General features: G+C 44.8%; 1 protein-coding gene and 1 long non-coding RNA gene across 8 annotated transcripts in view; one reads left to right on the top strand and one right to left on the bottom strand.

Annotated features, from left to right (window-relative positions):
• Positions 1–14,308, top strand: part of LOC149748346 (uncharacterized) — a 93,831-nt gene extending 79,523 nt beyond the window's left edge. For both annotated transcript variants that reach the window (XR_016394263.1, XR_016394262.1), the window contains 2 exons: positions 772–977; positions 11,970–14,308. This is a non-coding gene — a long non-coding RNA (uncharacterized LOC149748346). The remainder of the gene's footprint in view (positions 1–771; positions 978–11,969) is intronic.
• Positions 6,428–19,267, bottom strand: part of TCAF2 (TRPM8 channel associated factor 2) — a 33,008-nt gene continuing 20,168 nt past the window's right edge. For 2 of the 6 annotated variants that reach the window (XM_089917266.1, XM_089917267.1), the window contains exons 3-8: positions 18,165–19,156; positions 17,791–17,888; positions 16,605–16,818; positions 16,022–16,261; positions 14,177–14,514; positions 6,433–11,500 (exon numbers count right to left, since the gene is read on the bottom strand). In XM_089917266.1, the coding sequence (XP_089773392.1) occupies positions 11,246–11,500; positions 14,177–14,514; positions 16,022–16,261; positions 16,605–16,818; positions 17,791–17,888; positions 18,165–19,156 (2,137 nt within the window). In that variant the 3' untranslated portion in view covers positions 6,433–11,245. Of the gene's footprint in view, positions 11,501–13,565; positions 13,762–14,176; positions 14,515–16,021; positions 16,262–16,604; positions 16,819–17,790; positions 17,889–18,164; positions 19,157–19,267 lie in introns of all 6 variants that reach the window. The other 4 variants (XR_016394261.1, XM_030759724.2, XM_089917269.1 and 1 more) reach the window with 4 other exon arrangements.

Here is a 19,267-nt window from a genome sequence, read left to right as displayed (position 1 = left end):
GTGCTGTTGGATTCTGTTTGCTAGTATTTTGTTGAGGATTTTTGCATCTATGTTCATCAGTGATATTGGCCTGTAGTTTTCTTTTTTTGTGACATCTTTGTCTGGTTTTGGTATCAGGGTGATGGTGGCCTCGTAGAAGGAGTTTGGGAGTGTTCCTCCCTCTGCTATATTTTGGAAGAGTTTGAGAAGGATAGGTGTTAGCTCTTCTCTAAATGTTTGATAGAATTCACCTGTGAAGCCATCTGGTCCTGGGCTTTTGCTTGTTGGGAGATTTTTAATCAGTTTCAATTTCAGTGCTTGTGATTTGTGTGTTCATATTTTCTATTTCTTCCTAGTTCAGTCTCGGAAGGTTGTGGTTTTCTGAATGTGTCCATTTCTTCCAGGTTGTCCATTTTATTGGCAGAGAGTTGCTTGTAGTAATCTCTCATGATCCTTTGTATTTCGGCAGTGTCAGTTGTTACTTCTCCTTTTTCGTTTCTAATTCTGTTGATTTGAGTCTTCTCCCTTTTTTTCTTGATGACTCTGGCTAATGGTTTATCAATTTTGTTTATTTTCTCAAAGAACCAGCTTTTAGTTTTATTGATCTTTGCTATCGTTTCCTTCATTTCTTTTTCATTTATTTCTTATCTGATCTTTATGATTTCCTTCCTTCTGCTAACTTTCGAGTTTTTTTGTTCTTCTCTCTCTAATTGCTTTGGGTGTAAGGTTAGGTTGTTTATTTGAGATGTTTCTTTTTTTTAAATTAATTTTTCTTTTCTTTTTTTTTTGCAGTACGTGGGCCTCTCACTGTTGTGGCCTCTCCTATTGCGGAGCACAGGCTCCAGACGTGCAGACTCAGCGGCTATGGCTCTCGGGCCCAGCCGCTCTGCAGCATGTGGGATCTTCCCTGACCGGGGCATGAACCCACATCCCCTGCATCGGCAGGCGGACTCTCAACCACTGCGCCACCAGGGAAGCCCTGTTTCTTGTTTCTTAAGGTAGGATTGTATTGCTATAAACTTCCCTCTTAAAACTGCTTGCTGCATCCCATAGGTTTTGGGTCATCGTGTTTTCATTGTCATTTGTTTCTAGGTATTTTTTGATTTCCTCTTTGATTTCTTCAGTGGTCTCTTAGTTATTAAGTAGTGTATTGTTTAGCCTCCATGTGTTTGTATGTTTTACAGATTTTTTCCTGTAATTGATATCTAGTCTCATAGTGTTGTGGTCAGAAAAGATACTTGATACGATTTCAATTTTATTAAATTTACCAACGCTTGATTTGTGACCCAAGATATGATTTTAAAGTCCATTTTGTCTGATACGAGAATTGCTACTCCAGCTTTCATTTGCATGGAATATCTTTTTCAATCCCCTCACTTTCAGTCTGTATGTGTCCCTAGGTCTGAAGTGGGTCTCTTGTAGACAGCGTATATATGGGTCTTGTTCTTGTATCCATTCAGCCAGTCTTGGTCTTTTGGTTGGAGCATTTAATCCATTTACATTTAAGATAATTATCGATATGTATGTTGCTATTTCCACTTTCTTAATTGTTTTGGGTTTGGTATTGTAGGTCTTTTCCTTGTCTTGTGTTTCCTGCCTAGAGAAGTTCCTTTAGCATTTGTTGTAAAGCTGGTGTGGTCGTGCTGAATTCTCTTAGCTTTTGCTTGTCTGTAAAGGTTTTAATTTCTCCATCAAATCTGAATGAGATCCTTGCTGGGTAGAGTAATCTTGGTTGTAGGTTTTTCTCCTTCATCACTTTAAATATGTCCTGCCACTCCCTTCTGGCTTGCAGAGTTTCTGCTGAAAAATCAGCTGTTAACCTTATGGAGATTCATTTGTATGTTATTTGTTGCTTTTCCCTTGCTGCTTTTAATATTTGTTCTTTGTATTTAATTTTTGATGGTTTGATTAATATGTGTCTTGGCGTGTTTCTCCTTGGATTTATCCTGTATGGCACTCTCTTGGTTCCTGCACTTGATTAACTATTTCCTTTCCCATATTAGGGAAATTTTCAAGTATAATCTCTTCAAATATTTTCTCATTCCCTTTCTTTTTCTCTTCTTCTTCTGGGACCCCTATAATTCGAATGTTGGTGCATTTAATGTTGTCCCAGATGTCTCTGAGACTGTCCTCAGTTCTTTTCATTCTTTATTCTGCTCTTCTGTAGTTATTTCCAGTATTTTATCTCCAGGTCACTTATCCGTTCTTCTGCCTCAATTATTCTGCTGTTGATCCCTTGTAGAGAATTTTTAGTTTCATTTATTGTGTTGTTCATCATCGTTTGTTTGCTCTTCAATTCTTCTAGGTCCTTGTTAAACGTTTCTTGCATTTTGTCTATTCTATTTCCAAGATTTTGGATCCTCTTTACTGTCATTATTCCTATTCTTTTTCAGGTAGACTGCCTATTTCCTCTTCATTTGTTAGGTCTGGTGGGTTTTACTTTGCTCCTTCATCTGCTGTGTGTTTTTCTGTCTTCTCATTTTGCTTAACTTACTGTGTTTGGGGTCTCCTTTTTGCAGCCTACAGGTTTGTCGTTCCTGTTGTTTTTGGTGTCTGTCCGCAGTGGCTAAGATTGGTTCAGTGGGTTGTGTAGGCTTCCTGGTGGAGGGGACTAGTGTCCGTGTTCTGGTGGATGAGGCTGGATCTTGTCTTTCTGGTGGGCAGGTCCATGTCCGGTGGTGTGTTTTGGGGTATCTGTGGCATTATTATGATTTTAGGCAGCCTCCCTGCTAATGGATGGGGTTGTGTTCCTGTCTTGCTAGTTGTTTGGCATGGGGTGTCCAGCACTGTAACTTGCTGGTCGTTGAGTGAAGCTGGGTCTTGGCGTTGAGATGGAGATCTCTGGGAGATTTTCGCCGTTTGATATTACGTGGAGCTGGGAGGTCTCTTGTGCACCAGTATCCTGAAGTTGGCTCTCTCCTCTCAGAGGCACAACCCTGACGCCTGGCTGGAGCACCAAGAGCCTTTCATCCACATGGGTCAGAAAAAAAGAAAGAAAGAGAGAAAGAAAGGAAGAAAGGAAGGAAGGAAGGAGATAAAATAAAATAAAGTAAAATATATAAAATAAAGTTATTAAAAAAATAATTAAGAAAAAAATTAAAAACAAACAAAAAAAAAACGGACGGACAGAAACCCTAGGACAAATGGTAAAAGCAAAGCTATACAGACAAGATCTCACACAGAAGCATGCACATACACACTCACAAAAAGAGAAAAAGGGAAAAAAAAATACATCTTTTCTCCCAAAGTCCACCTCCTCAATTGGGGATGACTGGTTGTCTATTCATGTATTCCACAGATGCAGGTACATCAAGTTGATTGTGGAGCTTTAATCCACTGCTCCTGGGGCTGCTGGGAGAGATTTCCCTTTCTCTTCTTTGTTCTCACAGCTCCCGGGGTTCAGCTTTGGATTTGGCCCCGCCTCTGCGTGTAGGTCGCCTGAGGGCATCTGTTCTTCGCCCAGACAGGACGGGGATAAAGGAGCAGCTGATTCGGGGACTCTGGCTCACTCAGGCCGGGGGGAGGGAGGGGTACGGATGTGGGGCGAGCCTGTGGCGGCAGAGGCCGGCATGACGTTGCACCAGCCTGAGGCACGCCGTGCGTTCTCCCGGGGGAGTTGTCCCTGGATCCCGGGACCCTGGCAGTGGCGGGCTGCGCAGGCTCCCCGGAAGGGGGGTGTGGATAGTGACCTGTGCTCGCACACAGGCTTCCTGGTGGCGGCAGCAGCAGCCTTAGTGTCTCATGCCCGTCTCTGGGGTCCGCGCTGTTAGCCGCGGCTCGCGCCTGTCTCTGGAGCTCCTTTAAGCAGCACTCTTAATCCCCTCTCCTTGCGCACCAGGAAACAAAGAGGGAAGACAAAGTCTCTTGCCTCCTCTGCAGGTCCAGACCTTTCCCCGGACTCCCTCCCAGCTAGCCGTGGCGCACTAACGCCCTGCAGGCTGTGTTCACGCCGCCAACCCCAGTCCTCTCCCTGCGCTCCGACCAAAGCCCGAGCCTCAGCTCCCAGCCCCGCCCGCCCCGGCGGATGAGCTGACAAGCCTCTCGGGCTGGTGAGTGCCGGTTGGCACCGAACCTCTGTGCGGGAATCTCTCAGCTTTGCCCTCTGCACCCCTGTGGCTGTTCTCTCCTCCACGGCCCTGAAGCACCCCCTCCGCCACCCGCAGTCTCCGCCTGCGAAGGGGCTTCCTAGTGTGTGGAAACCTTTCCTCCTTCACTGCTCCCTCCCACTGGTGCAGGTCCTGTCCCTTTTCTTTTGTCTCTGTTTTTCCTTTTTTCTTTTGCCCTACCCAGGTACATGGGGAGCTTCTTGCCCTTTGGGAGGTCTGAGGTCTTCTGCCAGTGTTCAGTAGGTGTTCTGTAGGAGCTGTTCCACATGTAGATGTATTTCTGATGTATCTGTGGGGAGGAAGGTGATCTCCACGTCTTACTCTTCCGCCATCTTGAAGCTCCTCCTGTATGTTTAAGAAGTTACTTAGAATCAAATCCCAGCAGAGTTTATTGTTGTAGTTGTTCGCTTATTTGTTTCGGTGGAACGCAATGAGCTGATTCTAAAATTTAAATGAAAGCAACAAAGAACCAAGAATAGTTGAATGTTCCTGAAGGAAAAAAAAGGTAGAACAAATATCAAGATTTTTTGTAAGAATATTGCAAAAGCATAGCATTGTCATAGAGATAGAAAAATTAATCAACAGAAAGGAAGAGAGAGCATCCAGGAAGGCCCACCCATATACAGACACTTGACCCTGTAGATGAGAGGAGAGGGGGGGAGCTTTTTAATGAACAGTGCTATGATAACTGGGAATCCATGTTTTTAAAAACTGAAATTGTGTTTCTACTTCACACTATACACAAAACTCATTCAAAGATTTAAAATTGAAAGAAAATTTATAAAACGTTAGAAGGATACTGTAGAAAAAATATCTACATGAAGTATGGGTAAACAAAAAAATTAATCAAGATACAGATAGCACTAACCATAAGGAAAAGATTACTAACTTTGACTACATAAATTTAAGAAACAATGTTTATCAAAAGATACCCTAAGAAGAAGGGCAACCCAGAGTGGGAGAAGTTATCAGCTACACAAAGAACTGACCACAGTTATATACACAAAATATCATGACACAGAAAATCCAACAGAAAAATGCATGAGAGACTTAAATGGGCACTTCAAAAACAAAAACAAAATCAAAAAAAAAAATCTAAATGTCTAATTAATATATGGAAACTGTTCAACCTCATTAGTAACCTCTGTGCTGGATCTCTGAACATGTGAGATTTTGTATGAGCATGAGTCGTTTAAAAGCAGTCTCTGTTTCCTACAGCTCTCTGGCTCTCCTGTGCACAGGCCCCACAGGCCTAAAAGCCAGATGTTTTGGGGCTCATCTTCCCAGTGCAGGACTCCTGGGCTGGGAAGCTCAATGTGGCGCTTGAACCCCTCGCTCTTTTGAGAGAGCCTCTGCAGTTGTGATTATCCTTTCATTCAAGGGTCTTCTACCCGGGGTGTGGGTGTTGACTATACTGCATCTCCACCCCGCCTCCCCATCCTGTGGTTCCTCTTTACAGCTTTAGTTGTGGAAAATCTTTTCTGCTATACTTAAGGTCATTCTCATTGATAGGTGCTCTGTAAATAGTGTAATTTTGGTGTGCTCATGGGAGGAGGTGAGCTCAGGGTCTTCCTACTCTGCCATCTTGGCCACACCTCCTACAATTATTATTTGGATATGTTTTATGCAATTTTTTTGTGAGCATGATGCATTTCATAATAATAAGAATATTGTTGGGTTGCTTATTGTGACTCTAAAAACTCCAAATTCAGTTATTAGAGCACATTATAACTTGTGTAGAAATCATGACAATGTTCATAAAAATACTTTTCCCCCCATTGTTAAAGTCTGTATTATAACAACAGGATTATGGCAAGTAAAGATAAAAGTCCTACTTGCTTCTCAGTTGTATCTTATTGCTTCTTCATTCAAATTGTCTGTCCCTAGCACAGATTCAAAGAATTTCCATGTTTCCTCTAAATTTGATCTTTAAATGTCTTAAGACTATATCCCAACTCCCAACCCCTACTCCAAGGTCTCATTATCTCTGGAGGGGTTCCCAAGAGGTTTGAGTATTTTTGATAGGAAATCATAATAGCCTAGTCAAATTAATTTAAATCACTATTGCCTTAAACTGAGAACTGTGTACATCAAGGAGTCTTGCTTCAAGTAAAGACAAAGAAAAATAGAGTAGAATCTCCCTCAGTACCATCTGTTCTTCTTTGTCCTTTTCCACTTGAGTGTAGGATTTTGGTAACAATTAAAGGAATACATTGACTCAGATCCTTCTAAGGGCAACCAGCTATTCACATTCATACATCAATTTCTTGCCACTAGAGGAATAGCTAGAGCTCCCTAGAACATGAGTTCTGATTAAGATATCCACTGCATAATTCTGCTTAGAATCTTTTCATATATATATATATACACACACACACATTTTTATGTATATTTGGTTGGTATCAATATATGAGACTAAAATTGTACTTAATCTGTATATTTGACCAGCGCTTTTCAGATTTACTTGTTCTATATTAGTTTGGATCCAGTATACTAATTGTCCCACACACTAGTGCTTGATCCCAGGTCCCAGATCATTGGAGGTGGTGCAGGAATTTTCTTCGTACCTAAACATTTGATTCTGCAGCCTTTCAAGATCTTTGGGCAGGACATAGATGTTGCTTTCACTGCTGTCTTAAGCAGGGCCACAAAGTTCTTGACAAAAAGTTTGAGAACAGAGAATCAAAACTAAAGACCCATGAGGTCAGAACTCTGCTCTTAAGAGTAGCGTTAGAACTCCCTGGTCATGGATCCTATTTTGATGAGGTGATGAATGACCAAGATATGGATGAAACTCCTCATGAATTTATTTCCAAATGTACTTGGACATTTTTTTTGGCAGAGGTCTTATTAGCCTTAATTGTCCTGTGGCTGGAGATATTTTCATTACTCAATTTTTAAAAAAATATATATTTATTTATTTATTTTTGGCTGCGTTGGGTCTTTGTTGCTGCGCGTGGGCTTTCTCTAGTTGTGGCGAGCGGGTGCTACTCTTCGTTGCAGTGTGCGGGCTTCTCATTGCAGTGGCTTCTCTTGTTGTGGAGCACAGGCTCTAGGCGCCCGGGCTCAGTAGTTGTGGCTCGCGGGCTCTAGAGCACAGGCTCAGTAGTTGTGGCGCACAGGCTTAGTTGCTCCTCAGCATGTGGGATCTTCCTGGACCAGGGTTCGAACCCGTGTCCCCTGCATTGGCAGGTGGATTCTTGACCACTGCGCCACCAGGGAAGCCCCATTACTCAATTTTTAATAAGTAGTTTGTAGCACTTGACGTCCTTCTGTGAGTAGCTTTTTTTCCCCCAAAATTGGCCCTTAGAGGCACCAAGCGGCCAAGTTTCCTTTTCTGTGTGGCATGAGACAAATGGAAAGGCAGCTTGTACTGTGACCTGAAAAGCTTGTAAACATCTTACTACTTCTTTTCCCCAGTGGGAGGTCACTAATTTACACATGTCCCAAAGCATTAGGCTGGAGAAGCCTACCCAAATCTTAAATGGGCTACCACTAGTTATAAGGCTACTGATCTTTGTACCTCTTTCTTACAAGAGCTAGTGTAAATGAGAGAAAGGTAATGTTTATTTTGGGAGAATATTTCTCTGTGGTCTGGATGGCCCCAAAGGTATATTTTGGGAAGCCTCTTGGGCTTTTTCTAATAATCATTTATTTTATGAAAATCATAAATTTAGCAAAAAGTGTTAACTAAAACTTCATATGTGTAATTGATAACGGCAGTAACTCTTTTGTATGCCAAGAATCTAAATCCATTTTAACAACATTACGAGCTAAAGAGTAGATGAGTTTGTTTCCATTCCAGTTGAAGCAAATTGATTTGGGTGTTTTTTTTTATGGATATTAAAAGTGAAGAGCATATTGACCAATCTGTTTCTTCATGGGAAGAGTCACATGAATATGTCTTTTAAACTAAAACTAAGACAGAAACAGAGTTTGCCTCCATGGGAATAATTACACTGTTACAATTGATGGTCAGGAGCTGTAAGGTTTTCTAGGTGGCCATAAGGGGGAGACAAAGAGCAACATAGGAGACCAGGGAATGTACAATGCCAGAGATTTAGTCAAGATAGAAGATCACTTTAATTCCCTTTAGAAGTGCTTGTTATTTTATTTCAACAGTATTTGCCACAAGTATGAGGTGTTGTGGTTCCATTTAGTGTGACCAACCACTAATGCTTTAATTTTTTGAAATTGTCCATTCTTCTAATAAGTTGCTGGCTATCTTGTGCTCAGGGGAGATAAGATAGAGGTATAGTCCTTTTTAATCTCCTTTAAAACTTTAAAGTAGCCATTACTACTTCCCTGAAGTATCCTATGGTGGTTTCTTTCCTTAGAAAATTATCCAATTTTCTAGAAATTTCGGTATTTCAGATATTCGATCTAGTAACCTATAAGAATGCATGGGCTCCTTTGTCTAATAACAGTCTTAGACATGAGGATGGAAGTTTGGGTATCCTTAAGAATGAGCAAAGGACACTTGGATACAAGCCCTGAGGTTAAGACAAGCTTCCTCCAGGACTCCACGAAGTTGTTATTTGAAGCATAGGATCTTTAAAACCTTTCAGACTTGGTAGGGCAGGGTCTTGGTATTGAGGGATGTGTGCCTTGGATGCATGACCCTTATGGTTAAATAATTCCTGTTTGAGTAACTAGAAGTAGTCTGTTTGGTTTTTAGTAGTTTTTATGTGGTCATTTGTGACGCAGTAGCCATACACATAGTTCCATGCACGTAGAGCTGCAGGCTGTGGCAGACCCAGTAATATAGTATACGGTAGTATATAGTGTGCGGGCTAAAGTGTGCGTCCTGAGTCCAACTTCCAGGGACGGAAATGTGGTTTCACAACTTGCTACCCCTGTATCTCTGCTTCTTTCTCTGAAAAATGGAGACAGTCATAGTACTTATTCCATAGGACTGTTGTGAGGATAAACAAATAAAAAGCACTTATAACAGTTCCCTGGCAAATGGCATTCACCGGACCTGCATAGACATCCTTCGGAGCAAGTTTGCTCTGGAATACAGAATACTCTGAGAGTGTCACAGGTACACGCAATTAATTCTGAACTTAGAAACAAGCGGCAGAGCCACAGTCTCTCTGTAAGAGGGAGAAGGGCTCCAACTTCCACTACAGAGAATGTGGGGAAAAGTCAGGTTTTGTCTTTGTCTCTTTGGCAACCTCTTAAACCCAGCATTATCCATTCATTTACTCATCCCTAGCATCACGGGTAAGAACACCAGTTCTGGAGTTGAGGTGCCTGGGTTCAAATCCTTTCTCTACCTATAGGGAAGCTAATCACATGCTGAGACAACCAGAAAATCAGGTACCAATATTTTCTTAGAGGTTAAATTTTATATTTAATAAAAATTCAATAGTGAACATGGCATAAGTCAGAACTTTGTTGAACTTCCATTTTCTTGGTAAATTTGTGTCTAAATTGAAAATCATTCTTGGAGACAAGCTCTACAGTTTTTTCATTGCTGTGGGCTTTGGTCAAGCCCCGACTCTTCCTCTTATTAGCTTTGTGACTTCAGAAGCTAGTTAATATCCTTAAGTGTTCATTTTCTCGTCTATGAAATGGGATAATAATATCCGTAAGATAACTCATAGGAAATACCTCACACAATGTCTGGGACATAAAGACTGTTCATTATGTGTTAGGTGTCTTTACTGTTCTTTCAATTAACAAATATTTACTGAGTACTTTTCATGTGAAAAGCACCTGACGAAGGACACTAGTGAAATAAAAGGAAATTATCCTAGAATTGGGAGAAGGATGTGCTGATGGGATTCAGAAGAAGACATTCCCTAGGTTAGTTCTCCACCTGAGGAGTCTCTCTATTCTCAACAAAGCTAATGGAATGATATTGAAAACAACAAAAATATGGTTTAAAAGCAAGCTAGAGGAAAATGGGTAGATGTACACCCCATTAATCCTGAGGATGCATCTCTAATTGGAATGCCACCCAGCCAAAGAGCCGGGGTGGGTTGGAATGAGATTATGAGAAAGCTTGGGGATGCTGGTTTGTGGGGTAATAAGTGAGTGTGGGTTAATTCGGTCTGCTGCACTCAGGAATCCTGTTCCATTGGAGCCTGTCCTGGCCATGGCCCTCTCAGCACAGTAGCTGTCGATAACTGACAGTGCCTTGATTCCAAGGTGACCAGAGGAGTCAGACACCTGTTTTGTGCTAAGAACCAATGGGCTTATGGAGTTGGTAGGGCTGCTGGAATGATTTTTTCCTTTGGTCGAAGCAAATGTACTCGAAGATGAAACTAACCAAGAAGACCAAACCACAATAGCTTTGTAACCTCCAGTTAGAGTTCATACCACATTCTTGGGGTTAGGTTATACCCAAGAATCTTTCCAGAGGCAGAAGAAAGGACACATAGGATGGGCTAGGATCTTGAGGACTATCATTGATACCATGTCTGGGAACAACACTGGTGTTCACTAAATACTCTCACACAAGGACTGAATGCTGACCTCAGGGAGGTTGACTCTGAAGAGAGATTCAGTTTTCAGGTTGTCCACACGAAAGTGGGCAGACAGGCTACTGTGGGGCCTGGTGAAAGCTGAAGAGCTCTCTTATATGCGTCTGCAGGTTGTGTTCAAAGACGTTCACCATCATCAAACAATAGATTTTTATCCCATGTCATGGATAAGAATCCAGATGCAGACGGAGTTTAGTGATTTTCCATAGAACCGAAGCTGGTTCAGGGCTCTCTCCATTATACCAGCCTGTCTCGCTTGCTGTTAGAAAACTTCTCAAAGCAGAAGTTAAGAGCTTTGTTCAGGGCTGGCTGGGGTGAGGGAGTGATATCAGATTATAATGGAATCCATGGTCTTTAGAACTACCGGCCATAAATAGAAGCAAAGAGCCTGCAGAAACTCAAGATGCCAAGATGAAACATCCTCTTCTGGAGGATGAGGATGGTGAAGCAAGTCTCTTGATGAGAGCAAGAGTACCAGCAGAGAAACAATAAAAGAAGCACAGCAGCCTGAGAAAGTTGGTCCCATTTTGTCTTAGGACCTTAAAGGCCTTCCTGAGGACAGGTAGGAAGTAGGATTCAGGCTCAAGGTACACTAGGCAAGAAAGAGGGTGGCAGAGTTGGTGAGTGATCACCCCCCGTCCTGCACACACCCCCCTTTGTGCACATCTTTTAGTCCTCAGTCTGGATGTACATCTGCATGGGGTTTTCCTGCCACTCAGGCAGACAGGCCAGGCTTGCAGCCACTTCCTTCTGGACAGGCCAGCCCCAGGCCTCGAAGAAAGGAACCAGATTCTTCTGTACCCTTTCAGAGAACTTCTTCACCCACAGATTCATCTTGCCAGTGTTGTCTTTGGGGATGTCAGAGAGGGTCTGGTACTCAGCAAAGAGCTGGGTGAATGGCTCCCATCCAAAGGCCTCCTGGAGCTGGAAGAGAAGGAAGGGGCAGGATGAGGTACAAGTTTGTGAAAATACCTGCAACATGCGTGTTCATGAGTGCATCTCATTTCTGGTGATTTCTTCCCCTTAATCATTCACTAGCTTCACTTCTTTGCTTGCCCTTATCTCCCCATCTCAACCCTGCACATAAACACAATCTTATTGGCTCATTCCACTTCTTGGCCACAAACTCTGTACCCCCTGAATGTAGTAGGGGACTACATGAAGACCCTAATGGCTGAAAAGAGGTAAATACTCAATAAATGACAGTTATCATTATTATCCCTATTTTAAAAAATTATATCCCCAGTTCCTAAGTGTTTCCCAGGCATCAGACAGGTTTGAGCCTGACTGAGATGGGGATTTGGGGAGCCAAAATCTGGGAACTTCCGACACCTTCCAGACATAATAAAACCTTCCAGACAGAATAAAACCCTTGTTTTTTTCTCTTTTTCAGCCGTCTCAGAGCTGTGACTATTTTCAAGGCTACTGTTTTTCTCTGTGGAACACTGCCTTTGGGACAAAACAAGGAAGAAGCAGGTATGTCACAAGGAGCTCAAAATGAGAGTGACTCATACTTTATAGGGAACAGCCCACCTGAAAGCCATGGCAGGAGACTCTTGCCAAGATTATAGAGATTTAGAATTAGCAGGGATCTTGAGGTTTCCGAGACCACCCCCTTTTATGGAGGAGAATCCTCTGACTCTGAGGTGTAAAAGCCCGAGGACAGATGGCATTTTGATCAGCCTCCCTCTGATCTCACTGTTGTGCTCTCACTGCTTATCTGCTCTCACTGCTTGGCCTTTGACAATCGTCCTGCTCATCTCTCTTAATTAGTAATCAACAAATTAAACATTTATCACACATATAACGTTAAAAAATATCTACAATGTGCCAGGTATTTCTAGGCAAAATGATTAAGGCTCTTGTTTATCTGGAGGTCACTGGTCAATGGGAGAGACAGACTTGTAAGTAAACAAATGACAAAAAAAGTTGGCTTGTCAAGGAGATGATGTCGGGAGAAGAGGACAAGAGAGCTGAATTTTGACAGGTGACTTGACAGGTAACAGACAAGGTGTTCAAGCACGTTGCAGCTGCAGGAAGGAAACGTGAGGAGGTATAGGAACAAAAACAGCAAGATGTGTTCATAGCGGGAAGCAGCTCGGTAAACTGCAGGATAATTATGGAGACAGGAAATTGGGAGATGGAGATGGAGGTGTTGGCCAAAGCCTGATGATAAAGGGCCTTCTGCACCCAGCTAAGCAGCTTCCATTTTATTCTGTGTGTGAAGGAGAACACTTGACGAGCTTAAACATGGAATATTCAGATTATTTCGGAAGTGGTGTGGAAGATGGATTATAGGTGGTTGAAGCAAGAAGCTGGAAAAACTGAGGAGGCTTTTAAAACAGAAGAGGATCCTGAGGATCTATGCTAAGGCAACAGCAGGAGGAATGATGGCGAGCAGACCTCCCACAGGTGAAGAAAACAGAAGGTATCTCTCTGTCCTGGGACCAAGTCTCAGGCTCCAAGGTGAGGGGTCTCCCCAAAGCTTTTGCAAAATGATATTCATGGTGAGTGGGTCAGTAGGTAGGGTGGAATTAGAGCTTTGCCTTACACTTCAGTGGCAACTACCATGTAAGGTCTCTTTCCCTGTAGACCCTCAGAATGGCTCTAGAAGAATCCTGAGCTGATGCTACACAGTTATCTCATTGACTGGGGCTGTCTCACACTCACTCTTCAGAAAATGAGTGAAAAAAGAAAAAAAAATCAGAGGGAGGGTTCAGAAGTGCAAAAGCCTGGGCTTGTCATTAGCTCCTGATTTTAGGTTCTGGGTCCATCATTTAAATGTGTGACATTGGACAGGATGCTTAAACTCTCTAACTCAGTATGTGCCTGTAAAAAGTGGGCAATACCCACTATCTAAAGAGTCATGGTAGACAGTATAGGAGATCTGATATGGGGAGTGGCTTTGACAACTTGAAAATATAAAAATTCAAAGCAGGATAGGGGAGGGGAAAGGGATTTATGCTTATTTCATAGGAAATCGACTCACTTTGGGACTTCGGTGTTCTTCTGTTGGGTTGGTTATTTACTTATTCATTCTAAAGACATTTTGGGTTCAAATGGGTGATGGAAATATGAGAATCACATTGACAGATTTACCTCCTAAGAGGCCTTCTTGTAATGGAGTTGCCCCTAACACATCACGGTAATTATGAAGGGATGCAACACTCACTTGACGCATAAAACTAAGGTGAGGGAAAACAAAGCAAAGCAAAATGATCAGCATTTCCAAGGCACCTACTTGGGGACAAAGGACGGACGAATGAGTGGGAGCGCTTTGACTCAGTCTCAGGAGTGTCTCACTCAGAGCTTCTGCTCTTGACTGATATACCCAGAGACTACATTCTCTACTTATTTTCTTTTCACAGTAGTTTTCATTTCCTCTTACATATCATCACAAAACCACAGTACGTGAGTGGGACGGGCATCATTATCTCCATCTTAGAGATGTATGACCTGAGAAGCACCGCCATGCAGCCAGGGGAGGTGGTGGGCCCAGGCTGATAGGGGTGGTGAAGGAGTTGGAGAGCTCCTGGGATCCAGGATGCTACACGACTGAGGGTCTAGTGGCCCCCATCTCCCTGAATTTCTGTTCAGTACCTTTAGATACGTTTCCAGAGCCGTCCACACATTCCAGTCATTCAGGGGCGCTCCCTTTCCCAGGTGTGTTTTGATCCTTTTCTCTCGTTCTGGAGGGCTCAGAGCTGGGTGGGCTTGAGCCCTGGGGATGTGCAGGACCGTCTCGTGCACATAGACTGACCAGAGGTTACAGGTGGCCTCGGTGGTGTGTGGGGGGAACTCCCACCCGTGCCGCTGCTGGTTGTGGCCCAGCTCGTGGATGGCTCCCCACAGACCTCTGCTTCTCATGCCCATCTCACTGATGAGCTCCTGCACCGACTGCAGGTGGCACATGATAGGGTATCCTGAGTGCATCCAGCCTGGGAACGCAAAAGGAAGAGTGAGGCATGGTGGGCGTGGTCCACCCAACCCCATCTCACTTCATTCCTCTCCATGGTGTAACTTTTTCTCGCCATCCTGGCTGCTGCCATAATTCCAGAACCTCCATGCTGATTGGAAAGCAGATGCTTTCTTTGACTTGGTCTGAAGAGTCCCGACCCTTCTTCCCGGCCTCCATGCTGGAGTTATGCTTCACCTTCTCTCTGGCCCCCCAAATGTTAACACTTTATATAGTCATTCTCACTATAATTCAGTGCTTCCTTTTGTGTGAGTTTTCTTTGCATGTGAGTCTGCGACATTAGGTCCTGTGTCTGAATTTGAGATCCCTGAGGCTAGGGCAGTGCCGTTCCTTCTCCTGTGTACGCTACTGTTGGCCAGAGTTATACTTTTTAACAGTAAAAATCTTGTGGTTTTTTGAAGATTAGAAAACAGGTCCAGAGGAATTTTCCACATGTTGGAACCAGATTTCCGTGGTTTTTTTTTTTTTTTTTTTTAAGATGGCCTTCTTTCCTCTAAACCACTGAATACTTAACATAAACCTCTTTACTCTCTCTTTTCATTGCCAACACGTTTGAAGGAGATATTTCTGTTTTAAACTCTCCTTGAAACAACGCTCACTGCCATCTTGAACTCCTGGTACCAATTTTTCTGAGACTGTTCTGCCTCCTGTGAAATCTTACGCTTTAGATGAACATGATTTACCTTTTCACATGTAAACATCTTTTCACCTCCATCAAAGTCCATGTCTTGAACATCTTTTTTTCCCTTACTTTACTGGTAAAATTATGCCTTACACATATTGGACGTTTAAAAAAGGCAAAATAGATGTCAGCAGAAGGAAGGAAATAAAGATCAGACAGGGAATATAAATAGAGATTAAAAAAACAATAGAAAAGATCAATAAAACCAACAGCCGGTTTTTTGAAAGGATAAACAAAATCAACAAACCCTGGCCAGGCTCACAAGAAGAAAAGAGAGGGGACTCCAATAAACAAAATAATAAATGAAAGAGGAGAAATAACAACTGATACCACAGAGATACAGAAAATCACAAGAGGATACTATGAACAGTTATATGCCAACAAATTGGACAACCTAGAAGAAATGGATGAGTTTCTAGAAACACACAGCCTGCCCAAATTGAGTCAAGAAAAAACAGATAATTTGAACAGACCAATTGCTAGAAGTGAAATAGAACCTGTAATTTAAAAAACTCCCTACAAACAAAGGTCCAGGACTGGACGGCTTCACAGGGAAATTCTACCAAACATACAAAGCAGAACTTATACCAATCCTTCTCAAACTCTTCCAAAAGATGGAAGAGGATAGAACACTCCCAAAGCCATTCTATGAAGCCGCCATCACCCTGATACCAGAGCCAGACAAAGACACTACAAAAAATAAAAATAAAAAACTACGGGCCAAAAAGAGGCAAAATAATAAATAAATGGTGTCCACAGACTAGGGGCATCCCTCTGGAGCACCCACCGGCTGAGATCTGCACATCAGCAACAATCCTCTCTGGATGGAGGAAAGGAAAGGGCTGGGCTGCCAGCCTGGCTATAGCCCGCATCATCTCATCCCAGAGGTGGAGTAAAGATTCGGGGTCCTCCAGGGCCTGGAGGTCTGCAGTTGGCACCGTCAAGATGATGTTGTCTGTTGCCAGCTCTCCCCAGGGAGCTGTGCTCTCCTGGATACGCCTCTTCCACTCCTCCAGGGATGTCTTACCTGGGAATAAAGGGCATGGAACCTGTCACCCACTTCCTCAACTTTCCTTGAGCTGAAAAACACAACTGGAACTAACTCCAGGAGGAGGACAGTGAAATGATGAACTACTATCATGTGGGTCTATGTGCTGTGAAGTGAAGGACAGGCCCCCAGACCCTTCCCTCTGTTCTGCCCGGAAGTCTCCATGGACACAGGGAGTCCCTCATCTCCTACCTCCACTGGCACCTCAGACAGTCCCTCCTCCTTTTGTCCACCAATCCTCTTCCCTCCCCTCCTTCAACAAGCCCATCAACACCACAGCACCCCCGGCTCTCCCACTCCCCTCCATGTTCAGTCCACTCACCCAGCCTGTAATATGGGGCAGGCACAGCCCTTTTGATGGTGACGGACACGGGGCCCAGTTTACTGCCCTTGGGCACGATGACATAGAGAAGGCCACCCCAGAGGCAGGAGACTGACAGTTTGGTCCTATCCATGCAGCACTGGTGAGTTACCACAGGGGCTCGAGACAGCTTGCTGGCACTCGTCAAGTCATCGGTGTGGCAGCCAATCTGTACCTGGAGAGGCGATTCCACCATGTGTGCTGTGGGTGTGTGGTACTGTGTGGATGGAGGGTATTAAAAAACTCTAGCTTCCCCTTTCTATGAGCAGTGCATGCAAACCTGTGAGCTTTTAGCACTCCAAAAACCATATGGACTGAAAGGTACGCAGAATCATTTTTCTAGGGATTTAAGCAGCTCCACAATGGACCATGATCAGGCAGACCAGGCATAACCCCGAGGCTGATATTGACTAGGGTTCTGTGGTGCCTCTGTACCAGGCAGAACCTGGGCTCTCGCTGCAGGGTTCAAGCCCCTGAGGTGATTCCGATGCTGGGAATGAGGCAGAGGGAATCTTCATCTGCCCTTTGTGCACAGACAGGAGGCCTATCCAGAGGCAGTGGGATATGGGGTGATGGGGGAGAACTGGTTCTGTCTTCCCCCTTTGTCTCAGCCTCCCGTCCTGGTCAGGTAGATGGAGTGCATTTTGTCTGGAGTCCTGTGACTGCTTTTCTTAGGTTTAATGTAAGTGAGCTTGAGAAAGGAGACTAACCCAAAAGAGACCCTTACTGTGGTAGGAAGTGACCCTCAAAATTGAGGCGGGAAGAATTTTACTTCTGCATGACGGCCTATTTTTGTGAGTGACAGGGTTAAGTACACCCTTCAGCAATCAGGGTGAAGAGGTAAAACCCAGAAAGGCCGTGTTGGAGAAATGAGTGAGGTTCCGAATACGTAACAGGCGCTCCTTCGCTTCATAGCCCTGTTGGGAGGTGGAAACCTGAGGGCTTGTGTTTGAGGACTGGATCTGATGTTAGGAGCTCTGGCATCTTCAGTCACTCCCTTAGGCTCCCTGAAACTTAGCTGTTTCATCTGTGAAATCTGTAACGTGGGCAGAACAATGCCTTCCTGCACTCCTGGAAGAAGTGTCGCGAGCTGGATGAGAATGAAGCTCTGTGGCTCTGAGATGTGGCAGTGGCGTTCTGGCCTTACCTTCAGGCCAGCAAAAACTGCAGCTTCAGACAAGGAGACTTCTGCATTTTGTCCATTTGGGAGGTAGAGCCCTGTACTCACCCAGGAATCACCGCTGCCTGACAAAAGCCATAGGAAAGGCTGAGTTATTCCCCCACCTGACTCCACCCCACCTGGAACCTCACAGCCCCTCCCAGAGGTGCAGCCCTGCCCTGTGCACCTCATCTCATCCATGCTTCTTGCATCCATCCCACCTAATCCCTGAGCAGAACCCCAACCCCCGTCTCCTGGGAAGTACCTGTTAGAGAATGGAGCTGGCCTACCTGAGCTTCAGCACCTGCAATGTCCTGCAAATCTCGCTAGCCCCACCTTCCCCCAGGTCCCTCATTCTGTACCTGGGTTGCTTCCATCAATCTCCACTGTGATGGCGTGTTCTGAGGGGTACGAACTGGAGCTGCAAGACCAGGTTCCAAGCCCCTGTGCCAGCTGAGAGCAGTCTGTGCCGGAGCGTGCCAGCTCCGTGGCCAGGCAGAGCAGGGCAGCCTCATAGGAGTCACTGGCAACTGGCTTTTCCCTGCTCACAGCTGGGAGGCCCGACAGATGCAGCATCTTCCTCAGGAGCCGGTGCAAGGAAGCATAAGCAGGGACCCCCTCTGCGGGGATCTGCAGGAAGCCTGCTGCATCTGCTCCCAGTTTGGCCAGCCAGCTCTTTTCCAGGTTCCCACCCCCGCGGTTCACGATAAGCTGGAATTCAGACAGTGCCTTGCGGAAGTGGTAGCTCTGCTTCTCAGGGGTAGGGACAGGGAAACAGCCTGGGTCCAGAGTCCGAGCTAGGATACTGAGGCCAAAGCAGTTGAGTATGACGTTACCAGGGAAACTAGCCAAAGTGGAGCGGCCGGGGTTCTGGGAGGCCCACCACCAGGCCTGGCCCGCGATCAGCAAGCCCCCGCCCTCAGCCACAAACTCCTGCAGCTGCTCAGCCTCCTTGTCACTGTAAGCCACGCCGCAGTAGACACTCAAGTCAGCAGTCAGGTGGGGCTCCAGACTGCATTCCAGGCCATGCTCCGACAGCAGGGCACACAGGTTTCTTAGACATGTGTTCACCCCAACTTTGCTCGTCTGGCCTCTGGCCAGCCAGCGCACAGCATTGAGCAAAAAGGGCCCCATCTTGGGCGTACAGAGCATGCCCTCGTGGGCAGCCAGAACCACGCGTCCCCGGCCATAGCGGGCAGCTGCCAGGAAGCAGCCGAGAGAGGCATCTAAGCCCAGGGGGAAGGCCAGGGCCCCATGCACCAGCAGCTGCGAGGGGATTCCCCCTGTTTTGATGTCCAGCTCTGAGATCCCTTCCAGGAGCTCCTGCTGATCCTGCCCGAGATCCTCCCCAAACCTGGAAAAGAGACAAAGGAAAAGGAACAAAGGGGCTACAGTCAGTGAGTGAACCACTGAAATGAGCTCACTGAATAGAGCAATCTGTGTGGGTACAAAGATACACAGTTCA

The sequence above is a fragment of the Delphinapterus leucas genome, chromosome 9, assembly GCF_059928025.1.
Source record: "Delphinapterus leucas isolate spDelLeu-1000000601 "Yukka" chromosome 9, BTC_Dleu_Yukka2, whole genome shotgun sequence".
NCBI classification, from domain to species: Eukaryota; Metazoa; Chordata; class Mammalia; order Artiodactyla; family Monodontidae; genus Delphinapterus; species Delphinapterus leucas.
Note: the sequence above shows the minus strand (reverse complement) of the source record. Positions and strands in the feature narration are given on the sequence as shown.